The sequence below is a fragment of the Acomys minous genome, assembly GCF_964271855.1.
Source record: "Acomys minous genome assembly, chromosome: 17".
Classification (NCBI taxonomy): domain Eukaryota; kingdom Metazoa; phylum Chordata; class Mammalia; order Rodentia; family Muridae; genus Acomys; species Acomys minous.
Genome location: NC_140500.1, coordinates 11,794,801 through 11,819,941, shown reverse-complemented (window position 1 = coordinate 11,819,941; position 25,141 = coordinate 11,794,801). Strand labels below are relative to the sequence as shown.

The window sequence follows — 25,141 nt, the reverse complement described above, 5'->3', positions numbered from 1 at the left end:
AGAACACAATCAACAGGGGATGCTCAAGAATGGAGGCTTCCAGGGTGCGTGGTTTCTGGGTCGTAGGACTTCAGTGATTGCAGAGCGAGCTAGAGGCTGTGCTGTGGACTACAAAATCACCAGTGCCCATGTTTCCCAGGTGAGAGGAGAGCCCACAGGTGCTGGAAATGAGCGGTTCCAGACTCTGACCACCAAGCTTTTCCCACCATGCCAGGTCCTGGGGATGCTGGGTTTCAGCCTCTGCTTACCTGACTCCCAGAGTCCAGGGTTGCAGTCTCTGGTCCACAGAGTTCAGAGACCACAGAGCAAGTGAGCAGCAGGGATGCTGACCCCGAGTGTTCCCCAGGTGAGAGGAGGGCTACTGGGTTCCCGAGGAAACCTGCTGGCCCTCAGGATCATACAGGCCACATACCCTCACTCCAACACCCTGCCTGTGGGTCTAAGTGGGACACAGCCACCGAAAGAGACAAGCAGGTTGTTCCTTGAGGAAGGTTGCTCTAGGAATATCTAGCCTCCTGCCTAGGGTTCTTCCCACACTCTGAAGAAATTGAGCAGGGACCAGGGACAACAAGCCAATGTCAGAGACAACAAGATGGCTAAAGGCAGTGTAAGAACACAATCAACAAAAGCCAGGGTAATATGTACCTCCAGATCCCAGTTATCCCACTTCAAGAAGCTCTAGATACCCTAATACAACTGAAACACAAGAAAATGACCTTGAACCCATGCTTAGGAAGATGATCCAGGTCTTTAAAGAGAAAATGAACAAATAGTTTTAAAAATACAGAAAAAAACCCCAATCAAACAAATGATACCTTTAAAGAGGAAATGAATAAACCACTTAAAAATACAGCAAAATACAAACAAACAGGTGAAGGAAATGAACAAAATGATTCATGATCCGAAAGTGGATATAGAAACAATAAAACAAATATAAACTGAGGAAATCCTGGAGATGGAAAACTTAGGGAAGAAAACAGGAAATACAGAGGTAAGCATAACCAACAGAATACAAGAGAAGGAGGAATCTCAAGTGTAAAAGACACAATAGAAGAAATTGATACATCTGTCAAAGAAAATGTTAAATCTAAAAAATTCCTCACACAAAACATCCAAGAGATCAAGGACACTAAGAAAAATTTGAAACCTAAGAATAAAAGGAATAGAAGAAAAGTTTCCTAGCTCCAAGGATCAGAAAATTATTTTCAATAAAACCATAAAAGAAAATTTCCCCAACCTAAAGAAAGAGATATCTATACACATACAAGAAAGAGGCCTACAAAGCACCAACTAGATTAGACCAGAAAAGAAAGTCCTCCTTCCACATAATAATCAAAACACTAAATATAGAGAGCAAATATTAAAATATTGAAGGCTGCAATGGAAAAAGGTCAAGTAACATATAAAAGAAAACCTATTAGAACCACCCCTGACTTCTCAACAGAGACTCTAAATGCCAGAAAGTCCTGGACATATGTCAGGCAGACCCCAAGAGTCGCAGATATCATCCCAGACTACTATCCCAGCAAAATTTTCAATCACTGTTAATGGAGAAAACAAGATAGTTCATGACAAAACCAAATTTAAACTATATCTACACACAAACTGAACACCACAGAAGATACAGTAACTGAAGAAAGTAAACTACACCCCCAAAACACAGGAAATAAAAAATTCCACTGCAGCAAAACCAAAAGAAGAGAAATACACAAACACGCTATAACCAGCAACATCAAAATAACACAAGCTGACAATCATTGGTCATTAACATCTCTCAACATCAACAGATTTAATTCCCCTAATAAAAATACACAGGCTAACAGAATGGATGCGAAAACAGGATCCATCGTTCTGCTGCACTTAAAAAAACACACCTCAGCAACAAAGACAGACATTACGTCAAAGTAATAAGCTGGAAAAAGGTTTTCCAAGCAAACAAACCCATGAAGCAAGCTGGAAGAGCCATTCTAATATCTAATAAAATAGGCTTTCAACAAAAACTAATCAAAAGTTACAAGGGGGTACATTTCATACTCATCAAAGGGAAAACCACCAAGATGACATCTCAATTCTGAAGATCTATATCCCAAATTCAAGGGCACCCACATTTGTAAAAGAAACATTACCAAAGCTTAAAATGCACATTGAACCCCACATATTTATAATGAGAGATTTCAAACCTTACTCCCATCTGTAGACATGTCACTGATATAGAAACTAAGCAGAAAAATAATGACATTAACAGATGCCATTAGTCAAATGGATCTAACAGACATCTACAGAACATTTCACCCAAATACAAAAGAATATGCCTTCTTTTCAGCACCTTACTGAACCTTCTCCAAAACTGACCATATAGTTGGTCACAAAGCAAACCTCAACAGACACAAAATTTAAACAATTTCTTATATCTTATCATACCAACATGGATAGAAGCTGGTCTTCAACAACAACAGAAACAACAGAAACCCTACAAACTCATGGAAATTAAACAACTCTCTATTCAATGATCACTGGATCAGTGAAGAAACAAAGAAAGATATTATCTTTCTAGAATTCAATTAAAATGAAGGCACAACATACCCAAACTTATGGGACAAAATGAAAGCTATGCTAAAGAAAAATTACATATCATTAAGTGCCTTCATAATGAAATTAGAGAGATCTCATACTAACAATTTAGCAGCGCACATGAAAGTCCTAGAACAGAAGAAGCAAACACACCCAAGAGGAATAGCCATTAGGAAATAATCAAACTTAGGGCTGAAATCAATAAGTTAGAAACAAAGAGAACAATACAAAAAGATCAGCATAACCCAGAGCTATTTTTCTGAGAAAATCAACAAGATAGAAAAACCCCTATCCAAACAAACTAAAAGGCAGAGAGATAGTATCCAAATTAACAAAATCAGAAATGAAAATGGGTACATAACAACAGACACTGAGGGAATCTAAAGAATCATTAAGTTTTATTTCAAAGGCCTGTATTCCACAAAATTGGAAAATCTAAACAAAGTGGATGATTTTCTAGATAGATGCTACCTACAAAAGTTAAATCAAGATCAGGTAAACTATATAACAGTCCTATAACCTCTAAGGAAATAGCATTAATCATCAAAAGTCTCCCAACCAAAAAATGATCCAGGGCCAGATGGTTTTAGTATATAATTCTACCACACTTTCAAAGAAGAGCTAATACCATTACTTCTCAACTTATTTTACAAAATAAACACAGAAGGAACATTGCCAAATTCATTCTATGAGGCCACAGTTATCCTGCTACCTAAACCACACAAAGACTCAACAAAGATAATTTCAGACCAATTTCCTGTATGAATATTGATGCAAAAATATTAAGTAAAATACTTGCAAACCAACTCCAAGAATACATAAAAAAAATCCACCATTATCAAGTAGGCTTCATCCCAGGGATGGATGCAGGAATGGTTCAACTAATGAAAATACACCAATGGAATCATCCATACAGACAAACTGAAGACAAAACAAAAACCAAAACCAACAAACCACATGATCATCTTATTATGAAAAAAGCCTTTGACAAAATCCAACACCCCTTCATGTTAAAAGTAGTGGAGAGATCAAGAACATAGGGCATATACCTAAATACATTAAGTCAATTTACAGCAAGCCAATAGTCAACATCAAACTAAATGGAGAGGAATTCAAAGCAATTCTACTAAAATCAGGGACAAGACAAGGCAGCCCACTCTTTCTTATCTACTTTGTACTTGAAGTTCTAGCTAGAGCAGCAAGAAAACTAAACGAGATCAAGGGGATACAAATTAAAAAGAAGAAGACAAAAGTATCACTATTCACATATAATATAAAACAATATATTAGTGACCCCAAAAATTCAACTGGGGAACTAATACAGCTAATACACACCTTCAGCACACTGGCTGGATACATAATTAACTAAAGAAAAAAATAAGTAGACCTCTTAATACAAATGATAAACAGGCTAAGAAAGACATTAGGAAAACAACACCCTTCACAATAACCAAAAAAATCTTAAGTGAAAGACTTGTATGACTAGAACTCCAAATCTTTGAAGAAAGATTTGAAATTGAAAAATATATAAGAAGATGGAAAGATTTTCCATGCTCGTGCTTTGGTAGGATTAACATAGCAAAAATGGCCATCTTACCAAAAGCAATTTACATGTTCAATGTAATTCCCAACAAAATTCCAACACAATTCTTTACAGACCTTGAGAAAACAATTCTCAACTTCATATAGAAAAATAAAAAACCTAGGATAGCTAAAACAACCCTCTACAATAAATGAACTTCCGGAGGTATTGTTATCCCTGATTTCAAGCTGTACTACAGAGCAATAGTAGTAAAAACCTCATGATATTGGCTTAAAAACAGACAGCTTGATTAATGGAATTGAATCAAAGACCCAGAAATAAATCCACACACCTATGAACACTTGACTTTTGAGAAAGGAGCCAAATACTGCAATGGAAGAAGAAAGCATCTTCAACAAATGGTGCTAGTCTAACTGGATGTCTACATGTGGAAAAATGCAAATAGATCCACATCTATCTCCCTGCACAAAACTCAAGACCAAGTGGATTAAAGACCTCAACATAAAACCAGATACACCAAATCTAATAGAACAAAGTGAGTAATAGCAGTAAACACATTTGTACAGGAGTGGGGTACCAGAGTTCATGTCAGAGGCAGTCCCCACTTTCCCCACAACTGTGGAGAATGAGCTGTGTGTTGTGCTAGGTCTGAACAGGATGTGGGAAAAGGTTGCTATAGAAGTGCAAACTTGTACAAGCACTGGAAATCAATGTGTTATTTTATCAGAAAATTGAGAATAATTCTACCTCAAGACACAGTCCTACCACACCTGGGCATATACCTGAAAGATGCTCCACCATACAACAAGGACATTTGATCAACTATGTTCATAGAAGCTTTATTTGTAATAACTAGAAACTGGAAACAACCTAGATATCCATCAACTGAAGAATGGTAAAAAGAATGTGATATATATACACAACAGAATATTATTCAGATTTTAAAAACAAGGACATCATGAAATTTGTAGGAAAATGCAAAGAACTAGAAAATATCATCCTGAATGAGCTAACCCAGATCCAGAGACACACAAGGTGTGTCCTCACCTACAAGTGGATATTAGCCGTAAAGTACAGGATAACCAGGCCACAATCTACAGACCAAAAGATACCATGTAACAAGGAAAGTCCAATGGAAGATGCTTGAACTTCACTCAGAACGGGTGATAAAACAGACATCTGAAGTCAATGGAGGGAGGGAACTAGGAGGGAGAGCCTGTCTTCTGAGAGGCTTTATCCAGCAGTTGATGGGAACAGATGCAGAGGCCCACAGTGAAACAATAGGCAGAGTTCAGGGAGTTGTGGAAGGAAGAGTGTTAGGAAGAATTGAGGGAGCTGGAGGGATCAAGGACCCCCCAAGAAGGCCTCCAGAGTAAACTAACCTGGGTCCATGGCTCATAGAGACGGAACCACCAACCAAAGAGCATGCGTGGTTGGGACCTAGACTCTCTGCACATATGTAGCAGATAAGCAGCTTGTTCTTCATGTGGGTCCCTAACAATCAGAGCAAGAGCACTCTCTGACTCTGTTGCCTGCCTTTGGATCCCTTTCGCATAGCTGGGCTGCCTTGCCTGGCCTCGGTGCAAGAGGGTGTGCCTAGTCCTGCTTAGACTTGATGTGCCAGGGGCAGATCGTACATCATGCAGGGGTGGGGTGGGTGGTGGGTGTGGGGGGTGGGGGGTGGGTGTGGGTGGTGGGTGGGGCTTCCCTTCTCTGAGAATAAGGGAATGGGGAGTCTGGGAAGGTTACGAGGGTGGGTCTGGGAGGAGAGGAAGGAAGGATCTGTGATCATGGTTTTAAAATGAATAAAAAACACCCCAAAATCTGAATATAGTGTAATAAATGGGCAAACAAATAAAATAAAATACCCCCCAAATAATAGTATGACCTACACAAAAGTTTTATTAAAAAAATCTAACAATGAAAATAAAATGTTCTACTATACAGATTATCAGTGAGATTTTTGTGCAGGAAAGTAGGAGTTAAATGAGCAAAAACTTCCACAGAGTCCACAGAGTGGGAGAAGGTCTTTGGCAGCTATACATCTGACAGAGGATTGATATTGAGATTATGCAAAGAATTAAAAAAAAATAAAATAAACAAGAAAACAAATAATTCAACAAAAAAATATGCCCCAATGAGATGAACAGACAGTTCTCAAAAGATGAACTACAAATGACTGAGAAGCATGTGTGAAGAGACATTTAACCTCACTAGCCACTGGAGAAGTACACATCTAAACTATGCTGAGTTCTGTTACCCTAGTCAGAACGTGAGTCACTGAGAAACCAACAACATACACTGTTAGTGTAAGGATGTGGGTATCTTAGTCACTGTTTTATTGCTGTGAAGAGACACTATGACCAAATCAACTCTTTTTTTTTTTCTTTTTTGGTTTTTCAAGACAGGGTTTCTCGGTGTAGCCTTGGCTGTCCTAAACTCACTTTGTAGACCAGGCTGGCCTCAAACTCACAGCAATCGGCCTGCCTCTGCCTCTCGAGTGCTGGGATTAAAGGTGTGGGCCACCATGCCCAGCTTAAAGCAACTCTTATAAAAAACAAAACAAAACAAAACGTTTCATTGGGGTCTTGATTAAAGTTTCATAGGTTTAGTCTGTTATCACCATGGTGGGGAGCACAGTGGCACACATGGTACTGAAAAAGTAGTTGAGAGCTACAGTCTAATCTGAAGGCGGGGGAGGGTTTGGCTGGGAGGAAGGAGGGAGCAAGGGAGGAGAGAGAGAGAGAGAGAGAGAGAGAGAGAGACAGAGAGACAGAGACACAGAGAGACAGAGACAGAGACACAGAGAGACAGAGACACAGAGAGAGAGACAGAGAGAGGGAGACAGAGAGAGAGACAGACAGAGAGACAGACAGAGAGAGAGACAGAGAGAGGGAGACAGAGAGAGAGAGAGAGAGACACAGACACAGACACAGACACAGACACAGACACAGACACAGACACAGAGAGACAGTGACACAGAGACAGAGACAGACAGACAGACAGAGACAGAGACAGACAGACAGAGACAGAGACAGAGAGAGAAGAGGGGCTGGTGTGGGTTTCAAGGCCACATTTCTTTTTTAAATTTAAATTTATTTTTAAAGATTGATTCACTTTACATCCCAATTGTAGCCCCTCCCTCACCTCCTCCTAGTCCCACCTTCTGTCCCTCTTCTTCCTTATGCTTCTCCCATAGTCCTCAGAGAGGGGGAGCCCTTCTCCCCTACCAACTGAGCTCAGCCTATCAAGTCTTATCAGGACTGCCTGCATCCTCTTCCTCTTTGGCCTGGTAAGGCACTCCGCCAGAGAGAAGTGATCAAAGAGCAGGCAACAGAGTCCATGACAGAGACAACCCCTGCTCTCCTTGCTAGGGGACCCATATGGAGACTTAGATGCATATTGGCTATACCTGAACAGGGGGGCTTAGATCCTCTCTATGTATTGTCCTTGTTTGGTCTATCAGTCTCTGCAGGCCCCCCCTTGGCCCAGATTTGTTGGTTCTGTTGGTCTTCTGGTGGCACTCCCTGTCCCCTCTGGGTCTTTCTATTCCTTCACTCTTCCATAAGACTCCTTGAGCTCTGCCCAAAGTTTGGCTGTGAGATTCAGCTTCTGCTTCAATCCCTTGTTGGGTGGAGTCTTTCAGAGGACATCTATGGTAGGCCCCCATCCTGTTCTCTCTCTCCAACTGCTTCCAGTGTCTATTGTATTTGCCCTTCTGAATGAGAGAATTGAGCATCCTCCCTAGGGGCCTCCTTGATATTTAGCTTCTTCAAGTCTGACATCAGGTTATAAGTGAATATATACCATGTGTGTCCTTCTTGGTCTGGGTTACTTCACTCAGGATGATCTTTTCCAGCTCCATCCATTTGCCTGCAAATTTCATGATTTCTTTGTTTTTAATAGCTGAATGGTATTTCATTGTGTAAATGTACCACAGCTTCTTTACCCATTCCTCAGTTGAGGCATATCTAGGTTGTTTCCAGTTTCTGGCTACTGTGAATAAGGCAGAGAGGCTGAGATGTGCATCTCCTGGCAAAAGGCAACAATAGTGTGGCTGCATCTGAGCCGTCTTCAGCTCAATGGAGTTCTGTTTTTTGTGATGCTGCTCCAAGGCTCAGTTTTGCTGGCTTGGGGAGTCAGTTTTTCTTATTGTCCTTCTACACCCACCTTCTGATCGCTGAGCCCCTTTTTAGTTGCAGTAATTAAGTGAACTTGGGTTCAGTGATAGCTGGAATCTTCAAAGTCGTGGCTAGTGTATAAAACGCAGGACTTCTGAGAAGAACTCAGGAAGTTTGATCTAATGCTGGGTAAGATGCTTAAGGCAGTAAAGCGTTTCAATTATTATAAGACATCAGCTGGTAACAATATTTGACTTTGCATATATCAGCTTTTAGCATATATCACATGCTACTTGATTATAGAAACTCTTTGTACATTTATTTATATATTTATTTATTCTGTGTGCTTCCATTGTGTCTGTTCTGTTCTCACTTTCCACTGGGTGTGACACAAGAATGGACTCCAGAGATGGCAGAAGGCCCTGCACCCTCTGGGCTATCTCACCAGCCTTGTGGAAATCTTTTAGAGACAACTTATCGGAAATTGTGTTCATTAAGTGACGTAAAACAAGGAAATATGTTTATCACCTGAAATATTTTAGATGCAGGATGTAGTTTTTCACAGGGAAACTGATGATCAGAAGAAAAAAAAAACCCACTAAGTTCTGGAGTTACTGCTACCAGTTTGGATTGGAGTTCTCTGAGAATCACAATGTTACAAGCCATTCTGTGTGACATGGGAGACACAGTAGGTGCCCCATATCAGATTCTTAGAGGGTGTTCTTGTCATCCAATCAACTAAATTTGGTAGATTTGACCAAAGCTATATTTATTGTTCTTGATGCACTTCTCTGAATTACTAGGAATTTTCTAGAAGTTGGGGAGTGTTTATTTTGCTGGTCCCTACCCTAATGCCTCATACAGTACCTGGAACACAGTGGGTTCTTTATAAGTGTTTTTTGAATGGAGACTTTTTATTGAATTTGTCATTTAGAGGTTATTTTCTACATAATCTGAAAGAAGGTAATTTGAAACTTTTTGTTTAAGAGAACACAAATAATCCTTTTAAAACATTATTTTAAGTATACAACCAAAAACATTTTTTGAAAGTAGAGAAGAATAAGTAAATGATATTTTACTAAAAGTAAGAAAATGCCAATTAAAATAAAAGGTACAGTGACATTTAAAAATGATATTTTAAGATTGGTGGACTTAAAAATAGTCAAAGGCATTTCACTGTGGCCACAAGTCATGATGTCCATGTTATCTGTCTTTCCCAGTCACAGGCCAACTGAGGACTAGAGGATTTCAACATTTTTATCTGGATGTTTCATATTTCTTACTTTTTTTGTCCAAAATTTCTACTGGGAAAGATTTCTAGATCATTTGTTAGGAACCTCATGATTTGTCCTCAATCGTATAGACATTTGGCGCCAATTGAGAGCCAAGTAGGTCGTGAAGTGTCCTACAGTCCTACACAATCCTACATGTATGCAGCTGCTAAACTCTTTACCGCATTGCCTGTGATAGCTACAGTCATTATTGGCTATAGCCTCATTATGAGACCTTCTGTGAATATGATGACCAGTTAGATTTAAAATGCTTTCAAGAAGACAGTTGACACAGTCTCAAGGAAAGCAACATTCTGTAATTACCTCCTCCTATCAAAAGGAAAACAATTCCCGGAAATTAATGAATACAGCAAGAGTCTTCTTCCTATCTTAATTCTATCTTAATTGCAAAAGTGGATCAATTAAAAATAAAAAGACTATATGCTTGCCAAGGGCCTCTCTCCTGGTTTTGTCTCCCAGCTCTGTAGTCATCAGTTCAGTGTAGATAAACATACGATGAATGAATTCTTACCCTCTGAGATGAGATAAACCAACTCTACCAGCAGCGCCCCCGCGAAGCAGGCAGATCCATGGAGCAGTGACAAAACATTCATGGAGGTCCCTCTAAAGGTGCTCGGAATGACTCTCTGTGTGACCATGGAGACTAGGAGAACAAGAAAAGGCCAGAATTCAGGACTTCACCTAAGTCACTTTCATCGCCCATGTCCGATGAATGCTGATCATGCATCAAATTGACCAAAGAGCAACATTTACTGGTTGGACTTTTTTTTTTTTTTAAAGGTTTATGCACAGGTAGGTTATGATGTAATTTACAGATAACATCAAGGAATAAAATATGGAAACCTCAGCCTTATACAGTTATCAGGAGGAATCAATTGCTTGGCAGTTGAGTGTTGTGATGGCATCACCAAATTTCTGCCATATCTGAATATTCCTGATGCTCTAGTATCAAGGTGCAAGCTGTTCTGGATATTACCTCTGTCGTGACATCTCTGCCTGTGATTTCATGGCCTATGGAAAACTTGGGTTTATCATAGAAAATTTGCACAGAGGTTCTGGGTTTAAAGAAGAATGCTCTAAAAATATTAATTTATTGGCCCTATGACCATATGGGAGTTGATTAATCAACATCTTCCTCTTTGAAATGGGAATATTATCATTACTCATGTACAGGAGGTGTAGTGACATGACACCTGGCGTATTACCTATTAAGTGATGAGTTTAGTGCTGGTTTGCATGTACTAAATAAATTTAGCTATCTTTATTTATTCTTTTAATATTTTTATTAATTCTGTGGGAATTTACTATAATGTATTTTGATCATATTCACCCTCAACTTCTCCCCATAACTCAGGTACATCTCACTTACTTACCTACCTATCCATTCTTCCATACAGTTCTATCTTCTTTTCTGTTTTTAGTAATGCATGGACTCCAGCTTGTGCAATCCACGTACTTCTGCATGTGACACCATCTCCTGGAGCATGGGTGATCCACCAAGAACCACAACTTTAAAGAGGACAGAGTCTCCATCCTCCAGAAGCCATCCTCTGTTAGGGGTGGGGTCTGAGATCCACGAATTCCTTCCCAGTCCATGCTAGGATGCTGATGCACTTGACCTTGTCAGTCTTGTGCAGGCACCCACAGGTGCGGTGCGTTCATGAGCTCAGCATCCTGTCCTATCTAGAACACACTTCTCCTTCTTGCCCTCCCCAACTTCTGGCTTTTACAATCTTTCCACCTCCTTTTGAGCAATGGCACCTTGGAAAGGGTGTGATATAGATGCCCCGTTTGTGGTAGAGCACTCCGCTGATTGTTGATGCTGTTTGCACTTTGATCAGTTGTGAGTTTTTGTGTTAAGGTTAGCTGTCTTAGACAATGTTTATCCAACTGTGCAAGGCACTGTACAGAACCCTTTATACACATCGCCCACATCCTAGTTTGCCTAGATTATCAACTTAACAAAGGCTCAAGTCATCTTAGAGGAGGAGCCTCAACTGAGGAAGTGCCTAAACTAGACTGTCCAGCGGGCCCCACTTGATTCTTAGTTGATAGAGGAGGGCTTTGCACACTTGGGTGGGACCATCCCTAGACGGGGGTTCTGGGTTGCAGAAGAGAGCTGGCAAGCATTGCCCTTTCAGGGTCTTGCCTTGAGTTACTGCTCTGACTCCCATCATGATGGACTGTAAGCCAAAAAATATCTTTTCCTCTCCTAATTTGGTTTTGGTCACAATGTTTTTTTTTCCAAGATATATATTATTTTATTAATTTGTTCTTGTTACATCTCAATGGTTATCCCATCACTTGTCTCCTCTCATTCTTCCCTCCCTCCCATTTTCCCCTTATTCCCCTCCCCTATGACAGTTCCTGAGGGGGATTTCCTCCCCCTGTATATGCTCATAGGGTATCAAGTCTCTTCTTGGTAACCTGCTGTCCTTCCTCTGAGTGCCACCAGGTCTCCCCATCCAGGGAAAATGGTCAAATATGAGGCACCAGAGTACGTGAGAAAGTCATATCCAACTCTCCACTCTACTGTGGAGAATGTTCTGACCATTGGCTAGATCTGGGGTTTAACGTTTATAGCCTGTATTGTCCTTGGCTGGTGCCTTAGTTTGAGCGGGACCCCTGGGCCCAAATCTGCCTATCATAATGTTCTACTTGTAGGTTTCTAGGACCCTCTGGATCCTTCTATCTTGCCATTCTCCCATGCTTGTCTCATCTAGAGTCCCAATAGGATGTCCTCCCCACTGTCCCAGTTTCCTGGTACTTGAAGGCTTTCATGGGACATGCCTCTTGGGCTAATATGCAGATATAAGTGAGTATATACCATTTGAGTCTTTCTGCTTCTGGGTTAACTCACTCATTATGATCATTTCTAGCTCAATCCATTTATCCACAAATTTTGGGAAGTCCTTGTTTTTAATAGCTGAATAGTATTCCATAGTGTATATGTATCACAGTTTCTTTATCCATTCTTCTATTGATGGACACTTAGGTTGTTTCCATGTTCTGGCTATTATGAATAAGGCTGCTATGAACATGGTTGAGCAAATTTTCTTGTTGTGTGCTGGAGCATCTTCTGGGTATATTCCAAGGAGTGGAATAGCTGGGTCTTGAGGAAGCCCTATTCCCATTTTTCTGAGATAGCACCAGATAGATTTCCAAAGTGGCTATATTAGTTTGCATTCCTACCAGCAATGAAGGAGTGTTCCTCTCTCCCCACATCCTCGCCAGCATGTGGTTTCGCTTGAATTTTTGATCTTAGCCATTCTGATGGGTGTAAGATGGAATCTCAGAGTTGTTTTGATTTGCATTTCCCTGATGATCAAGGAGGTTGAGCATTTCTTTAAGTGTTTCTCAGCCATTTGGTATTCCTCTGTTGAGAATTCTCTGTTAAGTTCCCAGCCCCATTTCTCAATTGGGTTATTTGGTTTGGTGGTGTTTAATTTCTTGAGTTCTTTATATATTTTAGAAATTAGACCTTGTTTAGATGTAGGGTTGGTGAAGACCTTTTCCCATTCTGTAGGCTGTCACTTTGTTCTCTTGACAGTGTCTCCTGCCTTACAGAAGCTTCTCAGCCTCATGAGGTCCCATTTATTAATTGTTGACATTAATGTCTGGGCTGTTGGTGTTGTGTTCAGGAAGTTTTCTCCTGTGACAATATGTTTCAGGCTCTTCCCCACTTTTTCTTCTAAGTGACTTAGTGTCTCTGGTTTTATGTTGAGGTCTTTAATCCACTTGGATTTGAGTTTTGTGCAAGGTGACAAATATGGGTCCAGCTGCATTTTTTTACACATAGACATCCAGTTAGACCAGCACCATTTGTTGAAGATGCTATCCTTTTTCCATTGAATGGATTTGGCTTCTTTGTCGAAAATCAAGTGACCATATGTGTGTGGATTCATATCTGGGTCTTCGATTCGATTCCACTGATCAACCAGCCTGTTGCTGTGCCAGTACCATTTGGTATTCCTCTGTTGAGAATTCTCATATAGTTTTAATTACTATTGCTTTATAGTACAGTTTGAGATCAGGTATGGAGATTCCTCCGGAGCACCTTTTATTCTACAAGATTGTTTTAGCTATTCTGGATTTTTTGTTTTTCCATATGAAGTTCAGAATTGAACTTTCAATGTCTTTTAAAAATTGTGTAGGTATTTTGATAGGGACTGCATTGAATCTGTAGATTGCTTTTGGTAGGATGGCCATTTTTACTATGTTAATTCTCTCGATCCATGAGCATGGAAGATCATTCCATCTTCTCATGTCATCTTCATTCTCTTTCTTTAGAGTTTTGAAATTTTTTTCAAACAAGTCCTTCACTTGCTTCATTAGAGTAACTCCTAAATATTTTATATTGCTTGTGGCTAATGTGAAGGGTATGGCTTTCCTAATTTCTTCCTCTGCAAGCTTGTCATTTGTGTATAGGAAGGCTACAGACTTTTTTGAGTTAATTTTGTATGCAGCCAATTTGCTGAAGGTGTTTACCGGCTGTAGGAGTTCTCTGGTGGAATATTGAGGGTCACTTATGTACACTATCATATCATCTGCAAATAGGGATAATTTTTTTTTATCACAGCAACAGAAAGGCAACTAGAATGCCTCATTTAAGGGGAGATGTTCAGAAAGAGGGTTTGGCTATCTGAAATGGACATCTCTTTTTTCCCGAGTCATGATGGTGGTAATAGGCTGAGGAAAAGTCAATAGAAAAAAATTTGAAAAATTAGCTAGAGGTAATCTTTTCTGAAATTAGAAATGGACTAAGGTAAGTATATAGGGTTATGGTTATGTCATACTAGTATAACTGTATTAAATTATTCATGTGAAAACATTTGATATTTACTATACAATGCTATCAGAGAGTTGCTTTAGAAGTACACAACAGGAAGGGAGGGAGTGTGGAAGCCAGAGTAGATAGGAAGCATTTTACCCTGAGTTACATTTGTTGGAGCTAGAAGCTAATGTCTACTGTTTCTTTCATCAAATAAAGAAATACATAAAATGACAAAAACATCTTAATTCTGAGTGGTTGAGCTATTCAGTTTCTAGTTTCCTTCTTGTTGTTATTTTTTCTTTGACAACTTTGAGATCATAAAGTAGCAATAAAACATATTTTAAAAAGGAAAGATGGTAGAAAACGGGTGAACTTGAAATACTAAACATTTCCTTGTCTTGTCCCTGAGGAGAAAGGCATGGTTTCATTGCCTCTTTTGCCTCTAGGGAAATGCTCATGCTTGGCTTAGTTGTACTTTCCTGGAAAACCTCTGTATCTCTCAAGCACAGCACTCCCCCAGACCATGTTGTCATCATTAATGTGTATGAGTGGGCACAGGTGCCACAGCACATGTGCAGAGGTCAGAGGACAACTTCCTGGGGTCAGTTCTTTCCTATTACCCTGTGGCTCCCAGAGATTGAAAGGGTCACTGGGCTGAACACACTTTATTCATGTGTAGAACCTTGCCACCTCTTGTCCAGGCCTTTCAATGAACTTACTAACACACAATGCAAATACATATTAATGCTCTTTCCTGTACTTGCAAAAACGTCTCTGGTTCATTTCCTATGTGTCCTCCACTTGTCTGGATCTATTCATCGAATAAACATTTAGAGAAGTCCCATTCTATGCTCCAGGAAAGCCAATGAGAGCTGGGCTGGAGATGGGGGAGAGGCCTCCCCTCTTTCTCTGATTTGAAGCTGCAGAAGGCCTGACAGCAGAGGGCATGGTGTTCCCCACAGACACTGGCTGGGGGTGAGGGCAGTGATGATGTAATAACACGAGATCAATGATGATGCAATAACACAGTGAAGAAGGACATCTAATATTGGTGGCCAGGCTCCACAGCTGTTCTATACAGCACAAATCACCAACAGGATCCTGAGCCCGAGCCTCCTGGTACTTTCAGGAACGTTCATGTGTTTGTATGAAATGCTCGGAAGAAATGATTCCAGTTACAACTGGATTTGGCTTCTGACTCTTGCTCACCACAAATGCTGGGGGACCAACAATGGGCTGGAAGAATAAGTGGGCTGATTCCTTTCCCTGGGAAGACACACAGCACAGGAGGTCATGATTGCTGTGCTACCCAACCACTGATTCCATTCTTGTCTCTCGTTAGAACCTCTGGTGCGGGATATAATTCATGAGTGCACTTTGCCAGATCTCTGCTTGCTGGCTAATCTTTCTTTGGTGTCATTTTAGTCATTTTTGAAAGCCTCCAGTTCCCTTTTTATAGGACCTAGCTTTTCAAGCCTTCAGATCTCCAAATCTCTGGTGCCTAATTGCATGTTCTGATCTTGTTCAACTTTACTGAACATCATCTCATGCTTTCAGGCTCCAAAAAGCTTCTTGGAGCCCTTTATGGTACAGATATTATCAACAAGGCAGCCACAACTCTAAAATAGCCACTATACCAGGGAGACACAGTAAAAAAAAAATCAAAGTGTGTATGGAAACCGGTTTTCTTGCCAATGAGAGCTAAAAGCGTGCCTCCAGAGAGCAGCAGGCTATAGTTTGTGAGGAAGTTACTTACAGCATGAGCACTCTGTAGCATATGGAGACATAACCACCTTCCTGAGGCACCTGCAACTGGGAACTCATTGCTGGAACTCTTTATTTTTCACTCCAGTTGTTCTGGAGCAGTTGAAAATGAGCCCATTGCGTTTGATGAGAAGCAGTTTAGAACAGGAAAACATCACAATCCCAGTGATGGAGCGTACACCGTTAGCCCTCCAGAGCATCGTCCTGTTCTTATCCCTGAGACTTCGGCCTCGGAGCTCAGGGTACCACAGTATCTGCTGCTTCTTACTGTCTACAGTGCCATTCGTGTTAGCTCTCAGCAGATTTAATACCATGTAGCCCAGCATACTATTCATCCAAATCTTGGTTTCTTTGTCTATTTACCTCTGATGTCTTCCATGCTATATTACTTTTCAATCCACTTGTGTCTATAGTCACTATACCTTGAACCCATGTAGGGATAGGACAGCTGTGGTGGAAAAGTGAGCAGGCTGGTACCCGTGTACATCAACTCATATTAGAGCATGGCTATACCTTCCACTATACATTGTTTATGCCAAACAAGTGATACAGAGACTAGACTGCAAAATCTATTCTTGGCCACTTTATGAAAGATTTGCAGACCGTAGCCTGACCTAGTGATGTGGCTGTGCTATAATCTCCTCTGTGCACCCCTCCAACCCTCAATCTTTTCTACTTTCTTTCTACTCCTCAACTAAAAAGATGAAGGTTCCACAATGACGCTGTCTGGATGAATTCCTGTCTTGGCTTCTTTTCTGTGCTTCTGTTATTGGTGCTAAATCTAAAGTTTCCAGGCTTATAAGTCAGATGGAGAAGATACTGTTCCAATTAAAACCTGGCTTGAAAGTTTTCTTGTCCCCACTATGACTGGTATGAAATCTCCAGTGTAGCACATATCTTTGTAGTGCAGAAAAACACTTCTGTAATCTGTGTGGAGTGAGCCATTATGCTTCCTGTCTACCGCCATCACTGTAGGTCATGCAAAGTAGTTGATTTCTCTCATTCACATTAAATATATATTTTTATAGCATATTAGCTATACACACCTTTCTGGAAGGCAGAACTCAGAGGACTATGAGGACAAACCAAGGGAACAAAAGTTCTTGCTTGAGGGGATGTGTATTCTCCTGCCAAGAGCTTTAGAAGGCAGTGTAGAAAAACTCGTGATTTTTGTGTTATAGAAGAGAGAGAGAGGTGTGTGTGTGTGAGTGTGTGTGTGTGTGTGTGTGTGTGTGTGTGTGAGTGTGTGTGTGTGTGAGAGAGAGAGAGTGTGTGTGTGTGTGTGTGTGTGAGTGTGTGTGTGTGTGTGTGTTGGGAAGGGGGCAGAGGGGAGGTTATTATGCGCTATAGCATGGGAAGTAACAGGTAAGAGTGGTAAGGCTGGCTTCTCTGAGGGGACAACTTTGGAGAAAACTCAATGAGAAGAAGCCATCATTTCAAAACACAGGAAAAGGCATTACAAACACAAAGCAAATGCTCAGCCTTGGAAACGGGACCACACTGGCTGACAAGGAGCGTACTGACTCAGGAGAAGGGTCAGAATATCAAAAAAGTTAGTGAGAACACTCGAGCATTATTCAAAGCAAAGGGAACGAGACTGGGAAGTTGTCTGCACAGGATGCTAGGGTGGGTGGTTAGGACAGACTACAATGGCTGTTCTTAAGACAATAGGCTTTGGGGCTGTGGAGATAACTCAGGGCTAAGGATACCGCTGCTCCTCAAAGGCCTGGGTAGATTTCCAGTACCCACATGATGGCTCATAACAGTGTGTAAGTCCAAAGAGATATGATGCCGATGCCTTCTTCTGGCTTCCGGGGTACCAGGCACACACATGATACCCAGACACACATGCATGCAGATACCCATACATATAAAATAAAGTAAAAATAATTTTATAAAGTTTAAAAAGGAGAGACAGAATGAACTAATGTGTCAGTAGGAGGTGGAGATACATTTAGAGGCTCTGGATGAAACAGGTGTGGCCAGACAGGTCACATTTCTAAACATACTAATTCTTGCTGTTGAGTTGGAGGCAACAGGTAAAGAGGGAATAGAGAGGGATCCTGGGTGGCTCTCATCATTAGGTGTGTAATTTGTGATGCAAGGAACTGTGCTGAATTCTGAGTATGGCACTACTAATTTCATGCAAGCAGCAGTGAGGAGAATGTACTCATATGGTGCTGCTGATTGCAAAGTGCTGTCTGTGTAGGAAGCACCGGAGTTTTGCTTTGCGTTAGATACTTCCCTAGGTTCTTACCCTAGGTTCTTACGATGGCCTCTTCTCTGGATGATAAGAGAGGCCCGGGGTCTCACAGTGCTGGTAGCCAGGGGCAGAACAGGGTCTGAACTCAGGTCAGTCCAGGTAAAGATCAGAGAGCTGAATGGTGGATGCTGCACTGCCTCACTGGTACTGCCTGAATGGTGGATGCTGCACTGCCTCACTGGTACTGCCTGAATGGTGGATGCTGCACTGCCTCACTGGTACTGCCTGATTTTACACATCAGCACTCCCACTCCCACTTCATTCCAGTTGATTTCCGAAGAATGCCTTCTCGTTCTCACTCACCCTAATATGGTGATTAAAAAACAGTTATCACTTTTCTATTTTTAATAGGAGAAAGTTGAAGTTTAGAGATTAAACGGGTCCCCAAAGACCCTCCTGTAGCAGGTGGAAGACTGAAGACGAGACAGAGCTCTTCCGGTCTCTGACCCTATAGTAGAGAAATTAGTTGAGCTCTGTTTCCAGATAGGTATTCAAAAAGGTTAGGTTAGCGATTTACACGATCAGTCTCTTTACAGAGCTCATGGTTTTAATGATCTCTTTGGCTCCTAAGTATTGGATCACTATGCTGAGCTGGCTAGGAATTTCTGCCATGCAATCGTTCATTACCTTCTTATGCAGGAAGCCCAGAGAATTTTATCTACTTTCAAGAACCCTCCAGAAACAACAGTGGGCTCATCACAAATGCCAATTATGGCTGCATTTGTGCACACTTTTTGTGTGTTCTTTGCTGTGCTACACAATGGCGTAGCACGAAATCTATTAACTGATCCATGTGGAACACGTAAATGAAGTGTTTTAACAGAGTGTGAAAGGAATGTGTGTATGTGCATGACTATAAGTAGATGAATTTCATTAATTTATTTCAATTTTAAATTAGTTGTGTGTGGACGTAAATCTATTAAATATACACATAAGGAAGTTTAAAATAACAGAGTATAATAGACTTATTAAAGATTTTGGACACAAATGAAATTACTAGAATTTTCATTTAGGATAATTATGCAGAGGTTGTGAAATGTGGGAAAGATTATATAGATGAGGCTAGTTACAGGGACTGGAGTGAAGGCTCAGTGGTTAAGAGCTGTGGTAATTATCCTAGAGGACCCAGCTTTGATTCTGGAGCCACATGGTGGCTCACAGCCATTTGTAACCCTGATTCTAGGGGATCAGATGCCCTCTTCTAGCATCTAAAGGCACTGCACATACATGGTGCACATATATACATATAGGCAAACATACATAGAAAATCATAACAAATATATAGATATATATTTTTAAAGCAGGTAAAAATATGCTTAGTAAAGTGTTATGTGGGTTGAGTTCCTTGTAGCTATCACTTTGTGGGGATCATGAGGAAGGCCAAAACCCAAGATGTTCTTTCTAGCCTATTGTTATAAGTGTGTGTGTACGTGTGCACGTGCGTGCACACACACACACACACACACACACACACACGACTACACTGCAGGAAGTTCTTCAAATACTGTGGTAAAGTCTAAAGTGGCTAGTCTAATCAATACAAGCAATCGACATAATCTAGAAACTTCTGATATTTAATAAACATAATTTGAACACGTCTCATGAAATACTGGTGATTACACTTAATCTAGGTTAATTTAATTTGAAGACATCTAGTTATTAGTTAAATTGCATCAAATTTTCATCTCATTTGCATGTTTATATACTCTCAAAGTCCATGAGGCACTTTTGGAGGGTACATTTGTGAGTGTTTTAGCTAGAGGGAGGGGGAGGAACTATCAAGGATGAATTTTCACTCACTGTGCTGTAGTTCATTGCCTACTGAGTTCATTTCCTCCTATTTTCTGTCTGACCAAATGGTCTTGGCTTTAATCAGGTTATCGAGTCCCTTTATTTATATCCAAACAGAATAATTCATTGGTTATAGATAGAAGAACAAAGAAAATTAAGACATTGTTTTAAGCGGTGGTGAAAACAGGCTTTCTTGAAGCATCATTGGGGCTGTAGGCCAGGGCAGGTGCTCCTTTCAGAGCTTTAACTGATAGACAGTGATACTCACTGGCTGGGCTTACCAGGGCTTCAGACACTCCAAGCAGCACATACTGTGGAACCAGACAGACGCAGGCCATCGAGGAAACAGAGAGAAGTTGGCCCGAAGGAGATTGCTCCTGGGCGAGTTTTCTGTATATTTCTAGGAAGCCGGCTACTGCTACAGACAAGGCTGCACAAATGTTACCAGCAACTGTAGGAGAAAACACAATGAAAAGATAGTTGGGAAGCACACCAGCTTGCCGCAACATTCTTTATTCTTTGACCTGGAGTGCAGAGTTCACGTTCAGTCCATTCCTTACTGGGCCTCCTGTGTGTGTTGCTTAAGCTTTATTGTCACTGTGTTGACCCAGGAATAATGCAAGCTTTGTAGGAAAAGTGGAAGATTCAAATAAAGTATTGTTCTGTTAACATTATAAAGACTCCTGGTCACAAATAGTAGTGATGATTATAGAAGACATGGATTTTATTACACACATAAAATTCTTCATTAAAAGTGACCTCTCCTTGTTTTTTATGAAACAAGGTCTCATACAGTAGCCCAGGCTAGCATCAAATTTGTGGAAATTCCTGCCTCGGTCTCTCAAATGCAGAGTTATAGATAAATTTCAAAAGGTGTATTTGACTTAAACAGAGATTTGGGAAAAAAATCAAGAGAAAAATCATCTCTTTATATGTTTTAAATTATTATTATCTCACTATCTTTCTGATCTTTGCCCCTCATAGAGAATTGAAGACTAGAAACCATTAATGAAAAAGGTAAAGACATGATGGGGAGGGAGATGGTCTAGCACTTCTGTGAAAGCAACAGTCTGCAGTTCCAGTCCCCGGCCTTTGAGGTGACAGACAGGAGGCCACTGTGAGCTCCCTGGCCGGCCAGCCTAGCCGATGACAAGCTTCACATTGGGGGAGCTCCTGTCTCATTCCACGTGTCTTTACGTTGTGTGCATGCATCTCACTCTCACTATGTAATCACCAGCTGAAGCGCATCCAGAAAGTTTCCATTTCCTGCCTACTGTGAACAGGAGAAGTATGGACGTGGCCAAGAAAGTATGCCTGCCGTAAGGTCAGAGTCCTTTGGGCATATGCCAAAGATTGGCATCGCTAGGTCACATGGAAGATCAGTCTTTAACCTCTTGAGGATTCTCTATAGCTGTCTCCGTAGTGTCTGCACCAATGGCAGTAAGTGTTTCCCTTTCCCCATACCCACACCAATATTCGGTTGTCTTTTTATATTTTATTTTTTATTTTAGGGAGAGTTAGTTTTCTTCAGGCCTGCAGCCCCAGAGAAACAATCCGTGTTCCAGTGGACGGTTTCACAATCTATACAAACAGTACTAAGTGGACAGGGTTTTACCAGAAAAGCCCATTAAGTTGGGCCTGAAATGTTGTGATCCAGGTGAGAGAAAGAATTGAAGGGGAGGAAAATGGGGAGTGCATTTGATCAATATGTGAAATTCTGGTTTTTGTTTTTCAAGACAGCGTTTCTCAGTGTGGACTTGGCTGTCCTGGAACTCAGCCATGTAGACCAGGCTGGCCTCAAACTCATAGAGATCTGCCTGCTTCTGCCTCTGCCTCCCAAGTTCTGGGATTAAAGCGTGCACCATCACCACCACCTGGCCAATACATGAAGTTCTTCAGTAATGAAACAAACGAGATGGAGATTATAGACTAAGACACATGATATATTCCTCTGGGTTTCACATGTGCATGCATGGGTATGAACATCAACACACACACACACACACACACACACACACACACACACACACACACATGCAATACACACATGCATATGCATACTACATACATACACAGCACAAAAACTAAGAAAAAATGGAAGAGCAACAGTAAAACAATTAAAGAAATGAAGAGTGGTGCATGAATGTTGGCAAACATTCACACTGGGCAATCACTTCCTTTTCATTTTCAGGAATTGTCCTGAATGCTTAGGTTGTAACTAAGGATTTTGTTACAGTGTTTACATCTACTGAGACCTTTCCACTTCTCAACTATATGATCACTTTTAACCCTATCATCGGGACAGGCATAAGCCTCAGTTTGATGGAATTCACTTGAAGTTTAGAGATAACTACATTTTCCTACAATTTTGAAGGGAGGGTGTGAGACAGGGCTTCTCTGGGGTATCCTTGGCTATCCAAGAACTTACTTTGTAGATCAGGCTGGCCCCAGACTCACAGTGATCCACTTGCCTCTACTTCCTGAGTGCTAGGGTCAATGGTGTGCACCCATGCCCAGCATAACATTTTAAATAGTGCATAGCTTTCAATTTACAACACAGGGAATTTTTGGACAATTTTTGTAAAGTACAGAGGCTTGAGCCAATTAGATGTCTATGTCAGGGAAGGAGAAGGAAGGTAGAAATGTAAGTGGAGCCCACTCATGGTAGCTGAAGTCCCTGTAAAGAGGTGGCAGATGTTGATGTTAGCATGAGTTCAGGTGACTGAAAACACCGTGGAGACAGAGAGAACATGAATTTAATTTTGAACAGAGTTGGTGGCACAAAGAGGGGATGGGCAACTAGGTAGAATTTCCCAGAAAATATTAAGAAGATGTACAACAGCTCATGAGACCATGTGAACCAAGGGAGGAAGATTAATAAATCAACCTCTGGGCCTAAGGTCAGATGAAACTGAAGGAAGTGGAGGGAATAGCTATACAGTGTGCCCAGTGATGACTATATTTGCAATAGGACAAAGGAGTAAAGCCACGAAAGGACAGAGAACTAGGCAGTGCTGAAGGGAAGGCTCCAGAAAGGATGGAACAGAACCTGTCACTCTGAAGAATCAGCAGGAGCCTCTGACCTTGAGGACCAGGTGCTCAGGAGGCAGCGATAGGATGAAGAGAAGCTTTGTATACTGAGCTGTGAGAGCCTCAGAGCTCCATTCCTACCATAAAGGACAGGTGGGCACTCATGTTCCTGCTCAACCTCTGATGAGGAGCTGAAGATAACTCTCTGTGTTTATATAAGGTGATCTTAGACTTAGGGAAGAAGGATAGAAGTGAAAATTAAGATTCTACAGAGTAAGCCCCTCCACTGTTCATACCTCACTCTAGGGGTATTCTGAAAGCAAGACATACAAAGATGTCTCTGGATAGTGGAATAGCCCCATTACTCTCCATCTCCTGTCTTTTTTTGAGGGGGCAGTGAATTCCTACAATATATGACATTTGATAACTCTCATTTGTATACACAGACACATTATCCGCAGCATTATGTACTTGTAGTTTTACTCCATTCAGTCAGTAACAAAGACAACTTTTCAGTTATTGTCTAGATAACTAGGAAGGTGGAGGTCACCGAGTTTGAGAACAACTGCCAGTATATACAAGTGAAACAAAGGAAGTAGAGATACCCTGTAGTTAATATCCTCAGAGATATGGGAGGAGCTATGATATCCAAAACATATTAATGTTTTCATAAAAGAAGAATGACTGTGTGTGTGTGTGTGTGTGTACACACACTTTAGAATGATTATATATATATATGCATATATATGTATATGTACTTTAGAATGATTGTATAAAAAGTATATGTATATATGTGGTATATATGTGGTATATATATGTGGCATAAGGTATATAAAGTATGATATATATCATATATAGAGATTAGAATGATTATATATAAGGTATATCATATATACATAACTTATACGTGTATATATCTTAGAAGCCAAATATGACAGCTAATATTCAAAATGTGGTTTAATCCTTGAAGAATTAATTCAATGACATTTCCAAAAGATTAGATCGAAGACCAGAAAGAAAAAGAGAAATTAAAGCAACAAAACCCAACCAATAAACTACAAGCCAAGCAAATGACCAACTAATCAATTAACAATCCAAACTACTAACTAACCAACCAGTTGCCTAACCAAGCAACCAACTAGCTAATCAATGAACAGACCAACTAGCCAAACATAAAAATCTCAGGATTATAAAAATTTAAAGAGAAAAAATTGAAGCATTGTCTAAGTTGTTTTAGGAAAGTTCAACATCTGGTCGATTGGAATTCAAATATTAAGCATGGAGAAAATAGAAGAAAGAACAAGTTTAAAAAAAAAATAGATACAATCTAGACATTATTCTGAAAGTGAGAGACCTGGGAATAACTAGCCCTAAACAGGATGTCTCCATCAGTCCCTCCTGTTAGGGACCAGGCAACTCTGTGGAAGATGAGGTGGAAAGAATGTATGGCCCAGAGGGATGGAGGACACATAGAAAACAAGGTCCTCTAAATCAACACGATCAAAGCTCACATGTACTCTCAGAGGCTGAGGCAGCATGCACAGGACCTGCTCCAGTCTGCACCAGGTCCTGTAGGTATACTATGGCTTCCAGTTTAGTGGTTTTGGGCAGGGGGATTTCTGAGTGCCTGAATGAATGTGTCTTTGATTTTTGTGCCTTCTGTTTGGCTCTTTTCTTTCCATTTGTTTGTCTTGTCCAGTTCTGATGTGATAGTTTCTGTCTTATATTTTATTTTGTTTTATTTTATTATTATTGCCCCTTAGAAGCCTGTTTGTTTTCTGATGAGAGACAGAAAGGGAGTGGATCCAGGTGAGAGGGGAAGTGGAGAGGAATTTGCAGAAGTAGCAGGAAGGGAACCATAATCAGAATATATTATGTGAGGAAAAAACAACTTTCAATAAAAGAAAAGAAAGAAGAGATAATAGACATATTTTTTTCCTGATTGAAAGAATTTATCTGGATCAATTACACAATGCTTGAAAAGTTCTTTAC

At 40.6% G+C, this 25,141-nt stretch overlaps 1 protein-coding gene across 1 annotated transcript in view; it reads right to left on the bottom strand.

The window, feature by feature from the left end:
• The window catches only part of SLC15A5 (solute carrier family 15 member 5), a gene marked incomplete at its 5' end in the record, with an annotated part of 97,209 nt that overhangs the window by 29,059 nt on the left and 43,009 nt on the right, over positions 1-25,141 (bottom strand). The window contains 2 exons of the mRNA XM_084765951.1: positions 10,039-10,170; positions 20,388-20,570. Coding sequence (XP_084622077.1) covers positions 10,039-10,170; positions 20,388-20,570 — 315 coding nt within the window. The remainder of the gene's footprint in view (positions 1-10,038; positions 10,171-20,387; positions 20,571-25,141) is intronic.